Here is an 18,668-nt window from a genome sequence, read left to right as displayed (position 1 = left end):
TAATTTTGATTGTAAAATTCTTTTAAATAGGTGTTTATATATCTAGGTTCTATCTATAAAACTCAATTAGAGAATATCAATGTATACAGGATAACATTTGCAATATTCTTATTTGTAGGGTAATATTAAAATACTTCCTATAACCCTTGAATTCACAATTAAATATTTAGTTTCATAAAACTTCTAAAAAATTTTATCTAATTCTATTTTACATATAATAAATTTTTGTTTGAAGCTTTTGCTTTGAAAGACAATGTCTTAAAACTGAACATATACTTCTGTAAGTGGTAGAATAAAAGCTCTCCTATGCAGGAGGTATTGTATTATTTTTTAAAATATATGTATATTTTTAGTTGTAGATGGACACTTTAATTTTTTTACTATTATACCGAGAATCAAACCAGTGCTTCCATGTGCGAGATGAACACTCTACCAGTGAGCTACAACCCCAGCCCAGCTGTATTGTATTGTTACCTTTTATGCTCAGCATATTTATTAAATTAATAAAATTTATAAAATATCTGAAACTCCCAAGTAAAATCACTTCCCCTTTTCCCTATTCAAATAAAAAAGTTATCTAACAGAAGTGTCTAAAGATGGATATATGTTACTGTATGGAAGAAATAAGGATTACTTAAAATGTGTGTTTCAAGAGGTTACCTTAGTCTTATAAGATTGAGAATGTAGAATCCAGTAAGTTTGCCAGCAAAGATATAATTTGATAAGGCTAAAAACCATGTTTTCGTTTTGGATTCATTTTCTTGCACCATAAGAACTGTAACTCATCTACCTTTAAAGTGATTAGAATATTAAGCTTAACCTAAAAATAAATTTTCATTGGTTTGAGTATATTAAGTCAAATGCTTTGCACTTTTTTCTTTCTTTATATTAATTACTCAACAACAATTAATAGGGGAAAGCATCTTAAGGAGAATGCAGATTTGATTAGGAGAGCCAAAGTCCCTATGCATTAAAATTATCCATTTTCATATTTTTAGCAATGCAGTTGCAAGGCACATAGAGGCAGACTCTTCTCAGGCTTATGATTTTGGATCTAGTAATTAAAATCATTTTACCATATTCATTAAAGCAGAGCTCCAAGGACTAAGCCTTGAGTTTCTACAGTACTTGAAAATAATAAAATTGCCTTTCTTTCTTTTTTATTTTTTTAAAAAATTGGTATTTTCCTGAATTGAAGGGCTTTCCTTCAAGGCCAGTGAATTCTTGATGTTTTATTATGCTGCCTGTTCCTCTGTGCCTACTTTTGACAGAGGCAAAAGGGATGTTCCTCCAATGTGAAGGCTGGGATGTGGTCCAGATGTCTAACTCAGCCAAGATTTTTTTTTATATATACAGTTTTTTTTCATGTAGAAACAATCCCTTAAAAGCATAATTTTACCTTTCAACTCAATAAAATATTTTCAAAAAGGGCTTCAGGGAAATTACTGTGAGTTCTAATTACACTTATATAAGATGGAGTTGTACCTCACCTCTGCTTATACTTCTGCTTTTCTTCCTATTTCTCAGCCTTTCCTCCTGTAATAGGAACAATGCAGAAGAGAAAGTTTAAAGGCAGGGTCCTTTAAACATTAGACTGAAATCATAGTTGTCTAGAACTCTCACCAGAAATTTTACTCTTTCTAGTTCATTTACTAAATTGTAAAATGAAAGCAATAACAATTATCTTATAGGGTTCCTGTAAGAATTAAGAGAAACACTGCATTATAAATACTGGCATAATGTCATCATGTACAAAGAGACATTGCAGTGGGCCAAGAACGGGCTTTGGGATCAGAAAGGCAAATACTGGAACCCTCCTAGCAAGATTCCTGAGTGTGAGGCACATGGTAGCTTGCTTGATCCTTCTCTCTCATTTGTATAAGTTTGGGGTACAGAAATTCTACTCCTTCGAAAGAGGTTCTGAATGCTAAGTAATGGATGAGTGAGTGCTCCGAACACATCTATCCTCCCTAAAGTATGTCTGAAACTCAGCTAAGTAGGTCAACATTAAATTTTAAGGAATGAACAAATGTACAAACCCACCTATTCTAGATTTGACTGTTAGTCCAATTTCTGTTAGTAGTTCTTTCCTAGTTTTAATCTCTCTCTTTCTCTCAAAATGTCATTTCTGTCAGGGAGGCGAGATGATCAGGCAGCATAGGAAAACTCTGCTTCCCAGAGGTCTCTTCTTTCCTTAGTAAAATAATACTGCACCAATTAAACACTTGCTGTGTGACCATCACTATAGTGAGCATTTATATTCGGCTCACTTCTCCTTTCAATGGAACTGTGAGCCTGGGGCTATTTGTACTTTCATTTTAAATGTAAGGGAACTGGGACTTGGATAAGATAAACTAATTGTGATAGGAGATGCAATCACAGTGACCCAGTCTGACTCACTAGCCTGGGCAGATTTATGGATCAATGGCTTCTCTTCTTGAATGCTGGCATTCTGAGTGGACTGAACCATCTGGCATTGTTAGACATCTTAGTACTTTGGGCTTTTTTTCATGTCCAGCTTCATAAAGCAGCCAAATAACCAAAATCATTTTAAAATCATATCTATTGACCCTGGAAAAGAGAAAACATTCTAAACTAAAGGGTGTTTCTTTACTTAGTTTAGAAGACATGATAACACTGATTACAGGGTACACCATTGTTAATGGAGCCCACTCTGTTGTGACATCAGATGTAACAATGTGAAAATAATTTTTACAATAGGGGGAAATGAGAGTTATGTGCTAGGGACTATGGAATATGATGATTTGTTAAAAACACTATAAGTAGTTTCTGTAGAAGTTTTAATGACTTTTTTTTTTCAAATAGCATAAGCATACACCTTGAATTCATAAATTTCTCTGAGAAAATATAGTATTCTATTTAGTCTTTACTCAAAAGTAACTCCATTTTTTCCTCTACCAAATGGCAGTATTATTTTAGCAATGCTTTATTACACATCTTATTGATTTAATAAAAAACCTTAATAAATTTAAGCAATAGTGTGGAGCAGTCTCACAACCCTGCTCAACCCTAAGCTACACAGATGTGTTTAATAGTGTTCTGCATTTCCTAATTAATCCATTCTGCTGCAGGAAAAATGCCAGATACTTGCCAACAAAGAGGAAAGCTTATCTTACTTATCCTGGTTATTTGGAATTTGCTGTAATATTGTTTAAATACAGTGATAAGGGCAACAAATATAGAGATCACCTGGAGATTGCCATTGGAGGCTCTGTTACCTACTATGTTTGTCAGTTTTCCTTTACTATACCATAACACCCAAGATAATCAACTTACAAGGAAGAAAGGTTTAGTTTGGCTCCTGGGAGTGCATTTCAGAGGAAGTAGTTTATCCCTTGACAGGAAGCAAAGAGAGAAAAGGGGCTAAGGTCCTAATATCACCTTCAGGAACAAAATGAGAGCAACCTAACTTCCTCTCACTATGCTCCATAGTCCATGGTTTCCACCACCTCCTAAGAGTACCATAGATTGGCAACCAAGCCTTTAACATGTGGGCCTTCAGGGACTTTCACTGTCCCAACTATAGTACCTGTGAACTAAGCACTTACCTGCACTGAGCAGAGGGAAATCTACATCCTGCCTGCTGTCACAGAAGGTGATCATAGAAATGACTTACAGGGTTAACTCAAGTAGGTATCAAGGAGTAGTCTGTGTAGGAGAAAAGTAAGTTACAGAACTTATGGTCTTGTTCTTAGGAACAGTTACCTTATGGAATACAGATAAGCCTAATTTTTAATAAACTGATTTGGGAATGATATTTTAGCTTTATATATATTACACATAAACTGTAAAATTGTTATGCTATCTACTAAACAAGTTAATGAGGACTACATATGGCACTTGGGAGTTTTTATTTGATCTTCTGTTCTCCCAAATGATTCATACTTCGACCAATATGCATAGATTTTATAATGTGTTGGATAAAGGAGTCTCCTGAACTATATTATTAACCTATTTTGAAATAGCTACCATTTATTGAACATCTGTTATGTAGCAGGCAGTTTATAAAGATTATCTGTAATTCATACTATAACTATCACTCTTATTTTATAGATGACAGAAAATGAAAAAGACCAAACTAACTTGCCTGCAACCTCACAGCAAAACTAGCATAGCTGTGTTTAAAATATGACCTAAATATAAACAAGTTGTGGTAAAATCATACAATGGAATAATACAAGAAAATAACAATTAATAAACTAACACAAGTAACAGACTACATAAGTCTCGAAATGTTGAGTAAAAGAAGGTAAAAAAGATATATACTGTAAGATTTCATGTATATGAACTTACTAAACAAGCAAACTTCATCTGTGGTGATAGAAAAAAAGGGTATCAACTGGGAAAAAGCAAGGAAAATTTTCTGGAATGAGCTCAATATTCTATGTCTTGATCTGGGTGGCAGCTAGACGGTAAGACACAAAATGTAGTGTACATGTGCATACAAAAGCTTCATGTCTGTCCATTTTATTGTGTGAAATGTATAGTAACTTAAAACTATATCCAAACCAAAGTATATTTCTTTTTTACTTTCTTTTTTACCACGGTAACTGATATTTCATATCTTGGTAATCAGTGTTTTATAAAATGGCTGGCTACTCCTGTGTAATCATTTATTTCTTCCTGTTATTTTTTTTCATTAAAACTTCCTTTCAAAAGAAATATTTAATTTGGACCCGCTTGTTGTGGGTCTTAAAAGTGTTCCAGGACTGTCTTCTGTGCATTCTTAGCTTCTGACATTTTTAATTTCTTATTTTGTCAAATCTTGTCTTTATTATTTGAAGGGAAAGGATATGCAAATGGTAGGAGACCTTCAATGATACACAAAAGTATAAGAGGTTATGATGGGCAAGGGGGAGGGGGAAAAAAGGGAGAGAATTGAACAACAGCAGAGGAGGCAGAGAGGGAAGGTGGGAGGGGAGGGGAGGGGGGATAGTAGGGGATAGGAAATGTAGCAGATTAAAACAGTCACTAATATGCCATTAGGTAAAAATGTGAGTATGTAACAGATGTGATTCGGCTATCTGTATTTGGGGTAGAAATGGGGGTTCAAAACCCAATGGAGTCAAATGTATGAAAGATGATTTATCAAGAGCTCTGTAATGTTTGGAACAATCAATAAAAAAAATAAAAAATAAAAAAATAAAAAATAAATAAAAATAACTTAATACACATTTTAGATGAGACATTAGGGACCCAGTTCATGTGTTTATACTTTTCATATTATCTTACATAGCTTTTTAAAACTCTTGATATATTTGAAAATCATGTAATCATTTTGCAAGATTAAATCGTTCTTCTTTCTCTTGCTTCATCTTTTATTTGCAAGTTTTAACTTGCCAGCAACAAACATACGTAGCAATGCTATTTATTATTACTGTCACCAGGGAAAATCATTCTTTCCTGAAATATTCTAAAGAAGTAGAAGTGAAGAGATCACACATTGTGAGAAGAGTTATTAAAACTATACAAACTAATATAGTAGGTGAGATATTTGAAAGTGACCTTGCAGTATATCCCAGGCTTATTGTATTAAAGCTTGTAAATAAAAGGAACAAATCATTTCTGGCTACTAATATGACTTCCGCCTTTATTGGTAATGAAAACATTGAACTCTACTGATTTGTTCTACTGAAGCAATTACATTTTCTGGAAACTTGGAGCTGTTATTTAAGAGGATTGTTGGCTATAACAAGGGCTTTCTGGTGGATGAGAAAATAAAAAAACTTGAGCTTTATGTAAAGGCGAGTTGTTTTATAATAGCAAAACCACATGAAAGTTTTCTTTTTCTTCTTCTATACCTTCAATTGTGTGTATCCCTGTCATCAGAAAGATAGTTATATAAGATTTTTTATCCATCTTCCAGCATTTACATTTTACTCTTTATTTTATAATTATCAACATAGTTTTAATGCATTTTCTAAAAGTATCATTTTCAAAATATGCCATATCCCTTTACCAAACTATTTTTAAGTTATAAGAGTTACCTCTGATACATTAGTTTGCTTAATTTGTTTACCAAGTGTTCAAATACCTATCAGGCTTTCCATACTTCTTTGTAAATGCTTCATACATACTAAAACCCTCTATTAAGCAAATAAAAATAAGCCTTTTGCCATTAGGAATTATACCCCAAAGATCATATAAGGGACTCAACTTAGAATGGAGAAGTGCAAATTAGAATGATTTTATTCCACACCAACCAGAATGATATCAATGAAATTGAAAAACAAAGACTTGTAGCTGAAGTGGTTAGTAAGCTGTGGGCCCCTGATGCACTAGATGGGCATATAAATTGGCATACTTACCTTGGGAAACTCATTGACACTATAGCCCAGCAGTTCTACTCTTCTAGATATGAATACAGTGTAGATGAATATGTATTGTCACCAGAAGCCACGTGTCCATAGCAGCTCTCTTTATAATTATCCAAATGTGGAAAGGATCCAAATGTTGAAATGACAAAGCATATGCAACAATGAAAATGAATAACATAGATGAATTTCACAAAAGTAATGTTGAACAAAAGGAGACAGACACCAAGGAATACATTATCTATGTAAAATACAAAAATAGGCAGCAGGGTCTCAGTCAAGGGTTTTAAGAGGGAGTGACATGAGGAGGAAATATGTGAAAGGCTTTTATGTCCTGAGTATGTTCTAACTCGTGACCTGAATGCTTATAACAAAGTGTGTCTAGTTTGTAAAAGCTAATTGATACATGTGCATCTATCTCTAATATATGAAATACCTCATACATATCTGTATATATATACAGATATGTATAATACTTCAACAAAAATGTTTAGGAAAAAAACCTTTATATTTGTTCAAGTCACAGATTTATGTGTCATGAATATCCAATAAATCCAGATTCCTTTTAAATTAGTATGACAGAGATTACTAGTTGTCTCCCAATATTCCCATGAATATAATTTTCTTGTGGAAATTTGCAGGAATCTTTATTAAGAGATGACATGTACTCATCTTCTATTCTTTTCCTCTGTCAAAATTCCCTTTATCTTTTGCATGGTTTTGCCATTTGGATCCTCCTCTTATATTAAAGATGGCAGAGAAACAAGTAAAATTAACTCTGCCTCTGATGATTGTGGATTTTCCACAATGGCTGGAATCACTTAGACAAAATTATATATGCAAGAAAAATAAAACCATATTTTAAAACCATAGTCCAATATAGGATTGAGTAACATGATGTGAAATTAAATAGAGAAAAGAAATATAACCCTTGTTTATGCTAATCAGTAAACAAATATTAAAACAGTTATCAAGCATAAAGTACAATAAAATTAACAACTATGTGAGAGATACTGAGTACAAATTCTCCCATTACAGAGTTGTACAAACTGAGCTTCATAAAAGTAGACAAGATCATATATTTAGAAAGTCAAAACTAGATTTTGAACTTACTTTTATCCACTTGACTAGATTCAGTATTATTGCTTTTATGTTTCAAAGCCCTTATCTTGAGGTTGCATCCCTTCTCTTTCTCTCCCCATTCCCCCACTGGGATATCAAACTAGCTATAATATAGAATATATCAGGACTTTAATATGAAAGGTGGATTTGTAGGCAGAATAGATTAGATGCAAAAGTTACATCTGCCATAAGACAATAGAATCTGAATTAAGGGGTATCAGTGGATATAAAAAGAAACACGATGAGGAATGTTCCTTAGAGGCTCATGACTGATTTGATACAGAAATGAAGAAACCAATGACATATCTTAAATTTTGAATATAGGTTACTTTTATAACATTTTATTCTGATTTTAACTGGAATTAGGATATGCAAGGAGAATGCAAGTTTGTGAAAAAATTTTAAAAGAAGAATATTAGACATGCTGATATATACATTGACATACATATTGAGACTAAAGAATAATGTGAGATGGAAATCCTAAATTCATAATTTAAAGACTACTAAAACACAAACTTTAATTTTATTTGTTTATTTATTTTGCATAGGTTATCAATGAGTTTAAATAGTTTACTTCTATCTTAAAGTATAGGAAGAATTAATACATCGATACCTTCATAAATTTATTTGATATGTTAAATGATTTATAATGTAAACATTACTGCATAGCACTAACATGCTATCATTAGGTTTTAACAAATGTTAGTCATCTTCTAAAGATGCTATCATTATCATCATATTCATCAAAAACATTTGAATTTCTATCATGTGGTTGACACTTTCTTTGGCACTAGGAACACAAAGATGTTTGTCATTGTTTTTATTCTTGAAGGTCCTATGGTAAGATAGGAGAGACAAGTCTAGTACCCAAAATAATTAATAGAAGGTAAGGTAGAATTTGCTGTATGTCAGATATCGGTTCAGATAATGTATGTTGCAGAAGCAAGAGGAGGGGTAACCCAAGAACTAAAAAATGGCTACAGCAGACAGTGGAACCAGGACTCTAAGCTGAAACAACTCAAGCTGAGTTGTAGTGGACCCTGAAGTATGTATTAATGAGCTGGGACACTGTGGCAAGCATTACCAACTCCAACTGAAATCAAGATTTCTTTTTTAAAATAATTTTCTCTCTTAAGCTGATTTTCAGCCCATGGGTCTAATAATTTCTTCTTGAAGTTGCCTTGTTCTGATAAAAAAGGAAAAAAAAAAAACCCTGTCCATTGCTACATACCAACACTTGTTATTTGAATCCATGAGCTTTTGACTCTGATCATCGAGCTGAAATACAGAGGTTGCACCACTCATTTACATTATCACCCTCTACCCCTCCCAATACAAATGTGACATTTCAATTTTGCACACTTCAACTCTCCTTAAATCATCTGTATAAAAACTTCAAAGCTTGATTGATGATGAATGAGCCATTGTCTCCTCAAGCACCCGGTTCTCATTAGCCTTTAGAGTCTCAGCTTATTAATAATGAACCTTGAGGGCTGACCCAGTGGGGTAGCAGCAATTCATTGTGCTCCCAGCTGAAAGGTCTGAGTTGGGAAAGATACAGGAATCTCTGGACCAAGTCCATTCCCAAGATGATGTATTGAGTATCACAGGTGGATGATGTGATCTATATTACTTCTGTATCATTATCTGCCAACAGACTTGTGTGGCTTCAGGTGATGATAGTGAGAAAGATATATTGCTTTATGTCTAAGAATGTTCCTGTAACTGCTTCCTATACCTTTATCTTGAAAATAGGCTTTTGCCACTTTCTATTTTAACTTCTGGATTGTGCCCTTTGGCTTAGGTAATATAAGTCAGATACATACATTATTTAAATGCCCTCTCCATAATTACACAAGTGAAGTGTTTTTAACATTTATTTATTTTTATTATCATTTGAATACTAAGGTTGACTTGGAGATACATTCATGAAAAGGAAGACTTTTAGATATGTAGTTCAGAGATTAATGTTAAGTATTTTATTTCTACTTATTAGGTTTTTCTTATATCATTGTGGTTGGTTGATGTGTGAGCTAAAGTGAAATGTTTCTCTTATAACAAATCATAAGACATTTACGATTATGATCTTTATTTTGGAAAAACATGTTCAATCTTACTAGATGTTACAAATTATCAAAGCAATTGTATCAACTTCTTAAATCTACTAAGGAGGTCACATTAATCTGTATTTTCAGCAAGAATGTCACATCATTATAAAACCACTTCCTACAGGAGAGAGAAAAATATTATTCAGTATTTTGTCACACTTTCTTTTAAAAGCATATATTTGCAAAATGCCAATGATTCTGTTAACGGGCATTCATTCCTACCTTAATCATAATAACTAGTACTTGAAAAAAAATGAAGAGAACAAAATAAATCATCTAAATAACACAAACATTTCCTTCATTAGATTTATGCAAATGGGAATCAAGGAAAGAAGTGGTCTATGGCCAACCTTTGAGGATTGGAAGGCTAAGACACAAATACTTTATGTTCTCTTTCAGGTGTCATATTAGCAATTTACACTGTTCTAAAAATTAAATTAAGGAGCCATATGAAGTAGACTTACAGTTCAATATTTAAAAATACTTTTAGGTTTTTGTGCAGCATAAGAGAATAGCATATACTTGGTTATTTGTACCAGTTTAGGAAATTTGGTCTGGAATAGCTCAAAATCATTATTATTCAGCTGGTGACTAATAATTGAGTTTGGTGCGTAATGTAGGTTTGGAAAAAAATAATGAAAATTTCTAAATGTGCCTCATAAATAAAAACATGTTGTCAACAGTAATTCTGAACTATATCAGTTGTAAGTATTTTATATAATAAAAGCTATTTCCCTTTCAGCTTATAAGAACTCTATTTTATGCTCAAAATACATATACATTTTAAATTAAACAACTATTTGCTGTATCTCCTTGTGCCTTGTATACTACTAGAAACTGGGAATACAGCTTTGAACAAAACAGAAATAAGCCTTACCTTAATGAAGCAGACCAGTTAAGATGACCTATAGAGCATTCATGGGAAAAGGTAACTTTCATTTAGTCAGTATATAATTAAAATTAGGAACTATAGCAGAAGTTAACTTATTAATGTGGCAACAAACCCCATGGTACAGTTTTCCCCCAGGTGCATCTAATAAGTATTCATTGGGTTACTATTGCCTAGGTTTGATGAAACAGCGATGGAAAATATTTCTTGCCTTCATGAAACTTAGTTTAATTATAGTTCAGTTATAAATAGTGTGTTATATATAAGTTAAATTTGTCATAGTGGAGAATAATGTGGATTACAATTTACTTTAAACATAAAAAGATTCATGGCATATTTTACTCACTTTCATGCATTAATCTAGTAGGAAATGTTTGAGACACAAACATATTTAAGTGTTTAATGGAATTTTTCAGTAATGAAATGATACTTTTTAACAGAATGTCATATCTAATGTATCTTACCATATTTAAGCATGACATTTATTAAGAAGAGGCAGCTCTGTTTTGTGAACTTGCCGGAAATATTTTTATATAATATGATAAGAAAACTCATAGCAGTTTTTTTTCTACCAATTGATTAAATGACCAAGAATCTATTTATGTCTCTCTTAATTTTCTCGGATATATTTTCTACCGTGGAAGTGAAATACAATAGAATGAGATTACATTAAGCTCATTCACTTTTTCAATATCCTTTTTTATTTTGATTCTTTGATTCTTTGAGCTCTTCCAGGTTTTATGCATTTTTGAGTATCAGTCAAATTTATGCCACATTTGCCTATGTTTTTCAGGATTGGAAATTTTCTCTTTTGTTCTGGACTTAAAATTTAATTATTAGTTACTTTATTTCATGTTATTGGGAGGGAAAGTGTTCATATAGCAAGGGTGATTCCTTCTAATACACCTTTAACAAAACTTATGAAAGCAACTCATCTTGTGTGTTTAGATAGAGCTAAATATAGGGAGATAGCTTACTGCTGTTTTATGGAATAAATATCTTACAAAGCATTTCTCTTTATTAACTCTATTCTTTAAAAATACAGTCCAATTTCCTTAGTTAACCAAGGAATAAGAGACATTAGACATCTCTTCCATCAAGTAAATGGTGTATATCTCTAAGAACTTTCTTACTACCCAGAATCTATTCCCTAAAATTTTGTTATTCCAGAAATAAACCTAATAAAATATTTTCTCACCAAATTATTAATATTTTGAAATTTTTTAAAGTTATCAAATTAAAGAAAAATTTTAAATGTATAATTGCAATTGTAACATAATTTCTTGAGAAATATTTACATTATCAAGTTAATCAAAAGAGAATGAAAGATAAAGTGTACATTAAAATTCTTCTGTGAATGTCAATGCAAATATACATTCTTTGTGTAGTTTTTGACATTCAAAAGAAGAATAGGATGTATACCAAAAAGATAAAAGACCACTGGCCGGGGAGGGGGGACGGTGGGGGGCGATACACAGATACACAAATAAATTATCTAATGTTAAATGTTAGAAATTTATAAACGTTCCAAACCAGAATTGCTAGCAGATGCTGGTTTTTGGATTTGTGATGCAAGAAGTATGATCTACATTGATCATGATTATATCATGATTATACCTCAATTTGAAATTTTTACATGTAAGATTATACTTAAAGCATTATCATCTCTTTTCCAAATCTCTTTTCCAAGTATAAGCCAAGCATTTTCACAGAATATGTCTAAGAGACAAATGTCAGCAATGCTAACAGATTAATATTGTTGAAGAAAGGGATTTGATAAGATTAGTATTCAGTATAATATAATTTATTTTAAATTTTTTGATAGGATGTTGGAGATGGATCCTGTGTTTCTTCAGCATGAACAATTTGAATTAAAATGTGACTCCTGAAAAATGCAGATATTTCATAATGTTTGAGCTATTACCTTTCTCTTTATGTTTTTTAAAAGTAAAATGTTTCCAAATGTAGACTGAAAAATAGCCATCATTTCCTGGATAGCAGTCAGGATCTCCTTTCTTTATCACCTAATGAAGAATTATTCCTAGAGCTGGAGAGCGTCACCTAATGTCTCATGAGAAAGCTATTAGTATGAGATCGTCACACTTCTTAGATGGAAGCTTAAAGCCAACATTAATGTAGAAATCCATTTTCACAATTTTCTTTAGGTTTTACATCTCCCATCTGCTTTGATGAAAGTTGTATGGTTAGGTCATGAAAAATAATGAACTGAGTTTTAGAAGTAGAAAGATGATCTAATTTCTTTTTGTTTCTTTTTTTCACCTCTCCTGAGAAAATGGAAGCAATAGTCAGTGAAAGGATTGATGATGAGAACAGGTCTGATTTTAAATGTGGAAAGCTCTGTGAGATCAACATTAATCTCGTGGGTTTTAAACATGCAGTGTTGGAAGACACTTTGGATGTGCCCACCAATCTTGCTTCCACAAGCACTCATCTGTAGTGCCAGATATTCCATTCATTCTTCTATCTCCCTCTTTGTTTAAGGTGACTTTTAAAAATTTGGCTTGGTGTACTACACAAATGAGATGATTTCATCTGTGCTACCATGGGAGAGAGAGTTGGTTGCCTTCCCAATATTCATATCTCTCTCCTTCCTCACTAACACCCCTACTAGTTTTTTTTTTTTTTTTTCTAATTGTAATCCGGCCCTACAATGTTGCTTCCTCATCTCTTGTGAAATAGTCATAGTACATTGTTCTGGCCAATAAAATGCAGATATAGTCCTTAAAAAGAGCATCTTTTCCCAATATAGAATGTCAGCATTTCACTAGGAGAAAATCTCTTCTGTTTTCATCCTGCCTTCACTTCAAATCAGATATCTTTAACGCAGCAGCCATTTTGTGCCTAGAATGAATAAAACCAACATGCAGGGTGGCAGAGCAGGAAGTCGGCAGCAAGGAGTAGCTAAACTAATATCTACAATCACCACCTTAAGGTTTCTTATTCTGTAAGAAAATATAATTTGTATCTGTATAACCTACAGTTTTCATTTTAAGTTGAAACTAACCACTCAATGGACTGATGCATGTGTATTCTAAAATATATTTTCTTGCACAAGGAGGAGGAAATGAGGTAAATATTAGGCAGGAAGATGCTATTCATATTTACAGACAATTTGTAAAAAAATAAGAAAATTTTCAGAGGGAATATTTTATTTTATTTTATTTTTCTGAATGACTTTAGCTATCTGGAAAAGAATTCATGTATGTGATAATCAGACATTATTCACAGGGGACAAGTTAATTAAGCCCAGTTTTGAAATAATCAAGTAGAACTTGGCTTTAGTGTATTTTATCCAATGGTCATGCCCATGTTCCAAAGTATCGAAGAGTTTTTTCTTTTTTTTTCTTTTTTTATGATTCAGATGGACACAACACATTTATTTTTATTCATTTATTTTATTTTTTTAAAAGAGAGAGAATCTTTTTTGTAGATGGACACAACACAATGCCTTTATTTTAATGTGGTGCTGAGAATCAAACCTGGATCGCACCCGTACTAGGCGAGTGCTCTATCGCTGAGCCACAATCCCAGACCTATTCATTCATTTTTATGTGGTGCTACAAATTGAACCCAGTGCCTCACATGTGCTAGGCAAATGCTCTACCACTGAGCTATAATCCCAGCCCAATATCAAAGAGTTTTTTTAAGCAGATATTGCTTTATGTTATTCCTAATGAATAATTAACAATTCTGTTCACTCAGTTTGAGATGACAAAGAGCATAGTTGTGATAGAAGCATTAATTTTAATTTCCATGTCAGACTAATTACTTACCAACTGACTCCAGGCAATGTCATATTTACTGAAAAAGCCTCTTGGAACAAACGTTTAATGATTTGCATGAAAAGTCTTGGGATGGTTCACATTCTATGGCATTGGTATAGCATTTTGTGGAAATTTATTTTAAAGACTAAACTGACATAAACTTTCACATGATAAGACAAGAAAGTTCCAATTCAATAATTGGTGTTTAATTTGTACTCTGGAATATTATATTCTCATTGAAATAATAATAAATTGCCACTCATTGTTTACTATATAATATTAAACCAAACTAGCAGATTGTGAAATATTATAGATAATACTAGTCCAATTGCAGGGAGCAGAAAATTAGGGAAGAAACTAATAATATATATGTCAACATGTTGAAAGTGTTTCTCTTTCAATGTTAGGATTCAATGGTTATTGTTTTCGTCTGCACTTTTCAATCTTTTCACATTTCTGCAAATGTGATGCAGTGAAACATATTAAGCTATCTTGGTGATTAACAGTGTAGCTCTAATTCAGCATTGAAAATAATGTGAGTAAACTATATTTATTGACTACTTTTTCATCAACAAGCAATTTACCAACAAATTTGTTTGTTTATTCACTGCAGAAATTCTAAATGGTGGAGTCTACGTAGACCAGAACAAATTTCTTTGTTACGCAGACACCATTCATTGGCAAGATATTGTTAGAAATCCATGGCCTTCCAATTTGACTCTCGTATCAACAAACGGAAGCTCAGGATGTGAGTACCATTATCTCTTTTATGTCTCAAAATGTTCTTTTATTGCATGTGAAAATGATCAACTTTTTTTATCATTCCATTAATAATATTTTGAACTTGGATTGTATTGATTGAAATATTCATTTATATATCACAGAACAAATGGTCAGCCAACCTTTTAATTCTAATTTTAAAAATCTTCAATTGTGGAATGATGGTTTCCCTTCACAAATTCTCATTCTCTTACAATGGTTCCTTATTGCCCAATCTGAACCACTGAATCTTATTTCCAGTGTCCAAACATGGGTGTCATTGTCCACAAACTTAAGGCTAATGTCTAACTACTGCTTTAACTTTTATGACTCTCCCTACTGGGCAAAAGGTAGTAGAACAAAAATTTACCTTCCTATTTACTATATGTTTTTTGAACAAAATTAAAAATTAGAAAAATAAAAACTAGTGAATATTTAGAATTCCTAAGCCATCGTTTATCCCTAAAGCCATCATGTTAATATTTTATGATAATTTCACACAGTCTAAATATAGATATAAATAGTTTTCATCTAAAAGAAATGTATTTACATTCTGGGTTTTGTCTTTAGATTAATAAATTTTCTTATTCCTCATTTGAAAATGTATATTGTTTAGACCACAGAGGATTTATCAGATTTAAACTATATAACAAGTCTAAATCATAGGTAAGTAACAGTTGAACTGTCATTAAAACCTTTGAAAATTATTCTCTTTGAAATCTATTTCATTTTCATAATGTAGACTGTTGTTCACACATTTATTATTACTGACATTTGAATGAGAACAGAAACTTTATCAAGAAATAACCTGGGTTTTAAATTTCTCAGCTTTTATTATATATTCCCCACCTGAAATTATAACTGTCTCCACATAGTTCAATAATTATTTGCCATACTACTGATTATGTTATGATGCTTTTGCAGGAAATCAGACTCCAAGGGACAATTATTAAATTTTATGATGGGCCTAATAATATAATGTGGAAATATGAATATAGTTGATCAAAACTGACAGCTCTGTTTTTAATAAATGGCTAAAACCTTTTCTGAAAAAGTAGAGTAACATAATTTTCTTGTCACCTTTAATCAGAAATTTGTATAAGATTCTGTCTTTACGGTATTCAAGTTCCCGACTATGTAAAACACATGTGAATAAAAAATTGAATCTCCTTGCACTAACAATGCAAATGATGCATTTCAGGAAGGGCTTCCGTTTTCAGTCTGCTCATACTATGGTAGGCATTATATTGGAGAGGGAGGTGAGCATAAGGTTTTGATAAGAGGAAAGGTCCATGGACTCCTCTTCGTTCATCAGAATGACTTGCCTGTAAGGTATGAATGAGATCAGGCAAGAATAAAGCTTGAGACAAAAGCCAAAAGGGAAATGTGCCCACCAGCCTTACAGGATTTGGAGCAGGAAAGGTCTGAGGGGTTTACTGCACTTTCACAGATGGTATCTCTTTGTGTTGTTCTTTTTTTGGGGGGGGGGCTAATTTGGATGGTTGTGCCTATAATTAGGCAGTTGTGGCTGCACTTGTTTTTTCATACAAATAATTGCAGGTGCAAAAATTATGAATGCAGAGTGAGTTCTTAACCAGTGGTCCTTTGCAAATTAATCACCAATTGTTACCAAAGTTTTATTGCTTACATAGTGGTTCTGTTTGCTGACACATCATATGTAATGCATGACACCATACTGATAGCAATGAATTGGCTATACTTTAAATATTGGCTTTATCCTGCTAAAGGAAATAAGCCATTCACAAAAAGGCAAATACTGTAAAATTCCACTTACATGAAATATTTTGAGTAGTGAAACTTAAACAGAATGCAGAATGGTCATTTTTTTTTTGGAGCCTGGAGGTAAGGGTAAATGTAGTGGCTCTTGAATGGGTATATAGTTCCAGTTTTGCTAGATTAAAAAGTTCTTGAGATCAGTTGCATGAGACTATAACTTCTAACATCAATGAACCAAACACATAAAAATTATTGAGATGACATTTTTTATCCTATCATTTTTTCTTACTACAATTATGAGTAAATAGAAACATTACCCCATTGAAGTTCAAGGTCTCTTAAATTATAGGCACAACCCTTTTAGGAGTCATAGACCTCCTGGTTAGGAGCTTCTGTGCTTATTTTCTCTTCTTACTTCCAATTCTGGTCAATTCACCTGAAAAAAAAGTTTACATTTGTTAGATTTCACTCTGTCCAGTGATATGACCCTGTCTAAAACATTGCCACTGTGATTAATATAAGGTCAAGTCTAAACAAACCCCAATGGCTTAGAGTTTTCAGCAAATTCCTGCCTATTATTCAACTCTATGGATTGAAATCACAGTTTCTTTGTGTTTCCCTTTGTCTAACCTTTGCCAGATAGTCATGCTTTAAGTCACTCATCAGGTGCCATCTCCTCTCAGAAGCATTCCTTACTCCAGGCTAGATTGGGTATATTTTTTTTTCCTTGAGGCCCCTTAATGACCCAAGATAAAAACTGGCATTTGGTCTTGCATTTTGAAATGGAAACACCTTGTGAACAAGGCTGGATTCATCATTTTTTTCTCTGTCATAGCACATATCAGATAGATAACATGTTTACTGAAGAAATCAATAAATGAAAGAAATAAGTTCATATTTTAATTCATTGGTGTTGTAGTTACAGAATACTTAAGATGGGTCATTTATGAGGGATAATTCTAGAGGCTGAGAAGTCCATCTGCTAAAGGCTAGTCTCAACTCCAAAATGGTCCCAGAAATGGCCCCACCATACAGAAGGGAGGAGTGCTATTTCTCATAGGGCATATGGTAGCATTAATCCATGAGAGCAGAGCCCCTATCACCTTCTACCAGGCCCCACCTCTGAATAATGTTATTTTAGGGATTAAGTTTCATCATGAGCTTGGAGAAGGACAAAAATATTCAAACCATAGCAGTTTATAAATAGGAAAGCTATATGAATCCATTTTTTATCCATCGCATACATAAAAAAGAACGAGTCAGAAATAAATCCAGAGATGCTACAAAACTACTTTTGGTCTTTTTCAATAAATAGCAATATATATCTATGTACTTAATTTAATTTATATTGATATAAGCTACAAAGTCTCTATCATATATATGTTCTATTTATATTATAATCTATATATGTAATAATTATCAAGGGAAATATATGTGCTTAATTTTCCTTTGGCATTTAAAAAAGGGACATTAATGTGTTATACTTGAGAATATCTTCAGATCATACAATTTTACCACAAAGAATTTGAGAATAGTTGAGTATTAAGCCATATTGCAAAGTATTTCTTTATATATGCTTTTTGTACAAAACTAATTGTTATATAAAAAAAAAATTTAAGAACAACCTGACTTTTTGTTGACTATTATTTGGAGTATAATTGAAACAATGAAGAAAACATTTGAAGTATCTACAAAAACAATTTGAAATTACACAATTTCTTCAAAAATATGTGATTTAGGAATAATAACCAAGTTGTATTTTCCAGAATTTACTTGATCCAAACTTCAGGAGAGTGAGGGAGATGAGTATATTTGTTTTAATTTTATATTTCCATACAACCCTAGACACATTATGATGCTACATTCTAACATTCTTATATATGTCCATAAACATGGCTTAATAAATAAACTAAACCTTCAAAGAGTAGTCATC

The 18,668-nt window shown here is 32.4% G+C and overlaps 1 protein-coding gene across 1 annotated transcript in view; it reads left to right on the top strand.

The window, feature by feature from the left end:
* The window catches only part of Erbb4 (erb-b2 receptor tyrosine kinase 4), a 1,044,475-nt gene that overhangs the window by 679,094 nt on the left and 346,713 nt on the right, over positions 1-18,668 (top strand). The window contains exon 4 of the mRNA XM_077799365.1: positions 14,853-14,987. Within this exon, the coding sequence (XP_077655491.1) occupies positions 14,853-14,987 (135 nt within the window). The remainder of the gene's footprint in view (positions 1-14,852; positions 14,988-18,668) is intronic.

Source organism: Urocitellus parryii, chromosome 1 (genome assembly GCF_045843805.1).
Source record: "Urocitellus parryii isolate mUroPar1 chromosome 1, mUroPar1.hap1, whole genome shotgun sequence".
In the NCBI taxonomy this organism is placed as follows: domain Eukaryota; kingdom Metazoa; phylum Chordata; class Mammalia; order Rodentia; family Sciuridae; genus Urocitellus; species Urocitellus parryii.
The sequence above is the reverse complement of the archived record's forward strand: the minus strand, read 5'-3'. Positions and strand labels throughout refer to the sequence as shown.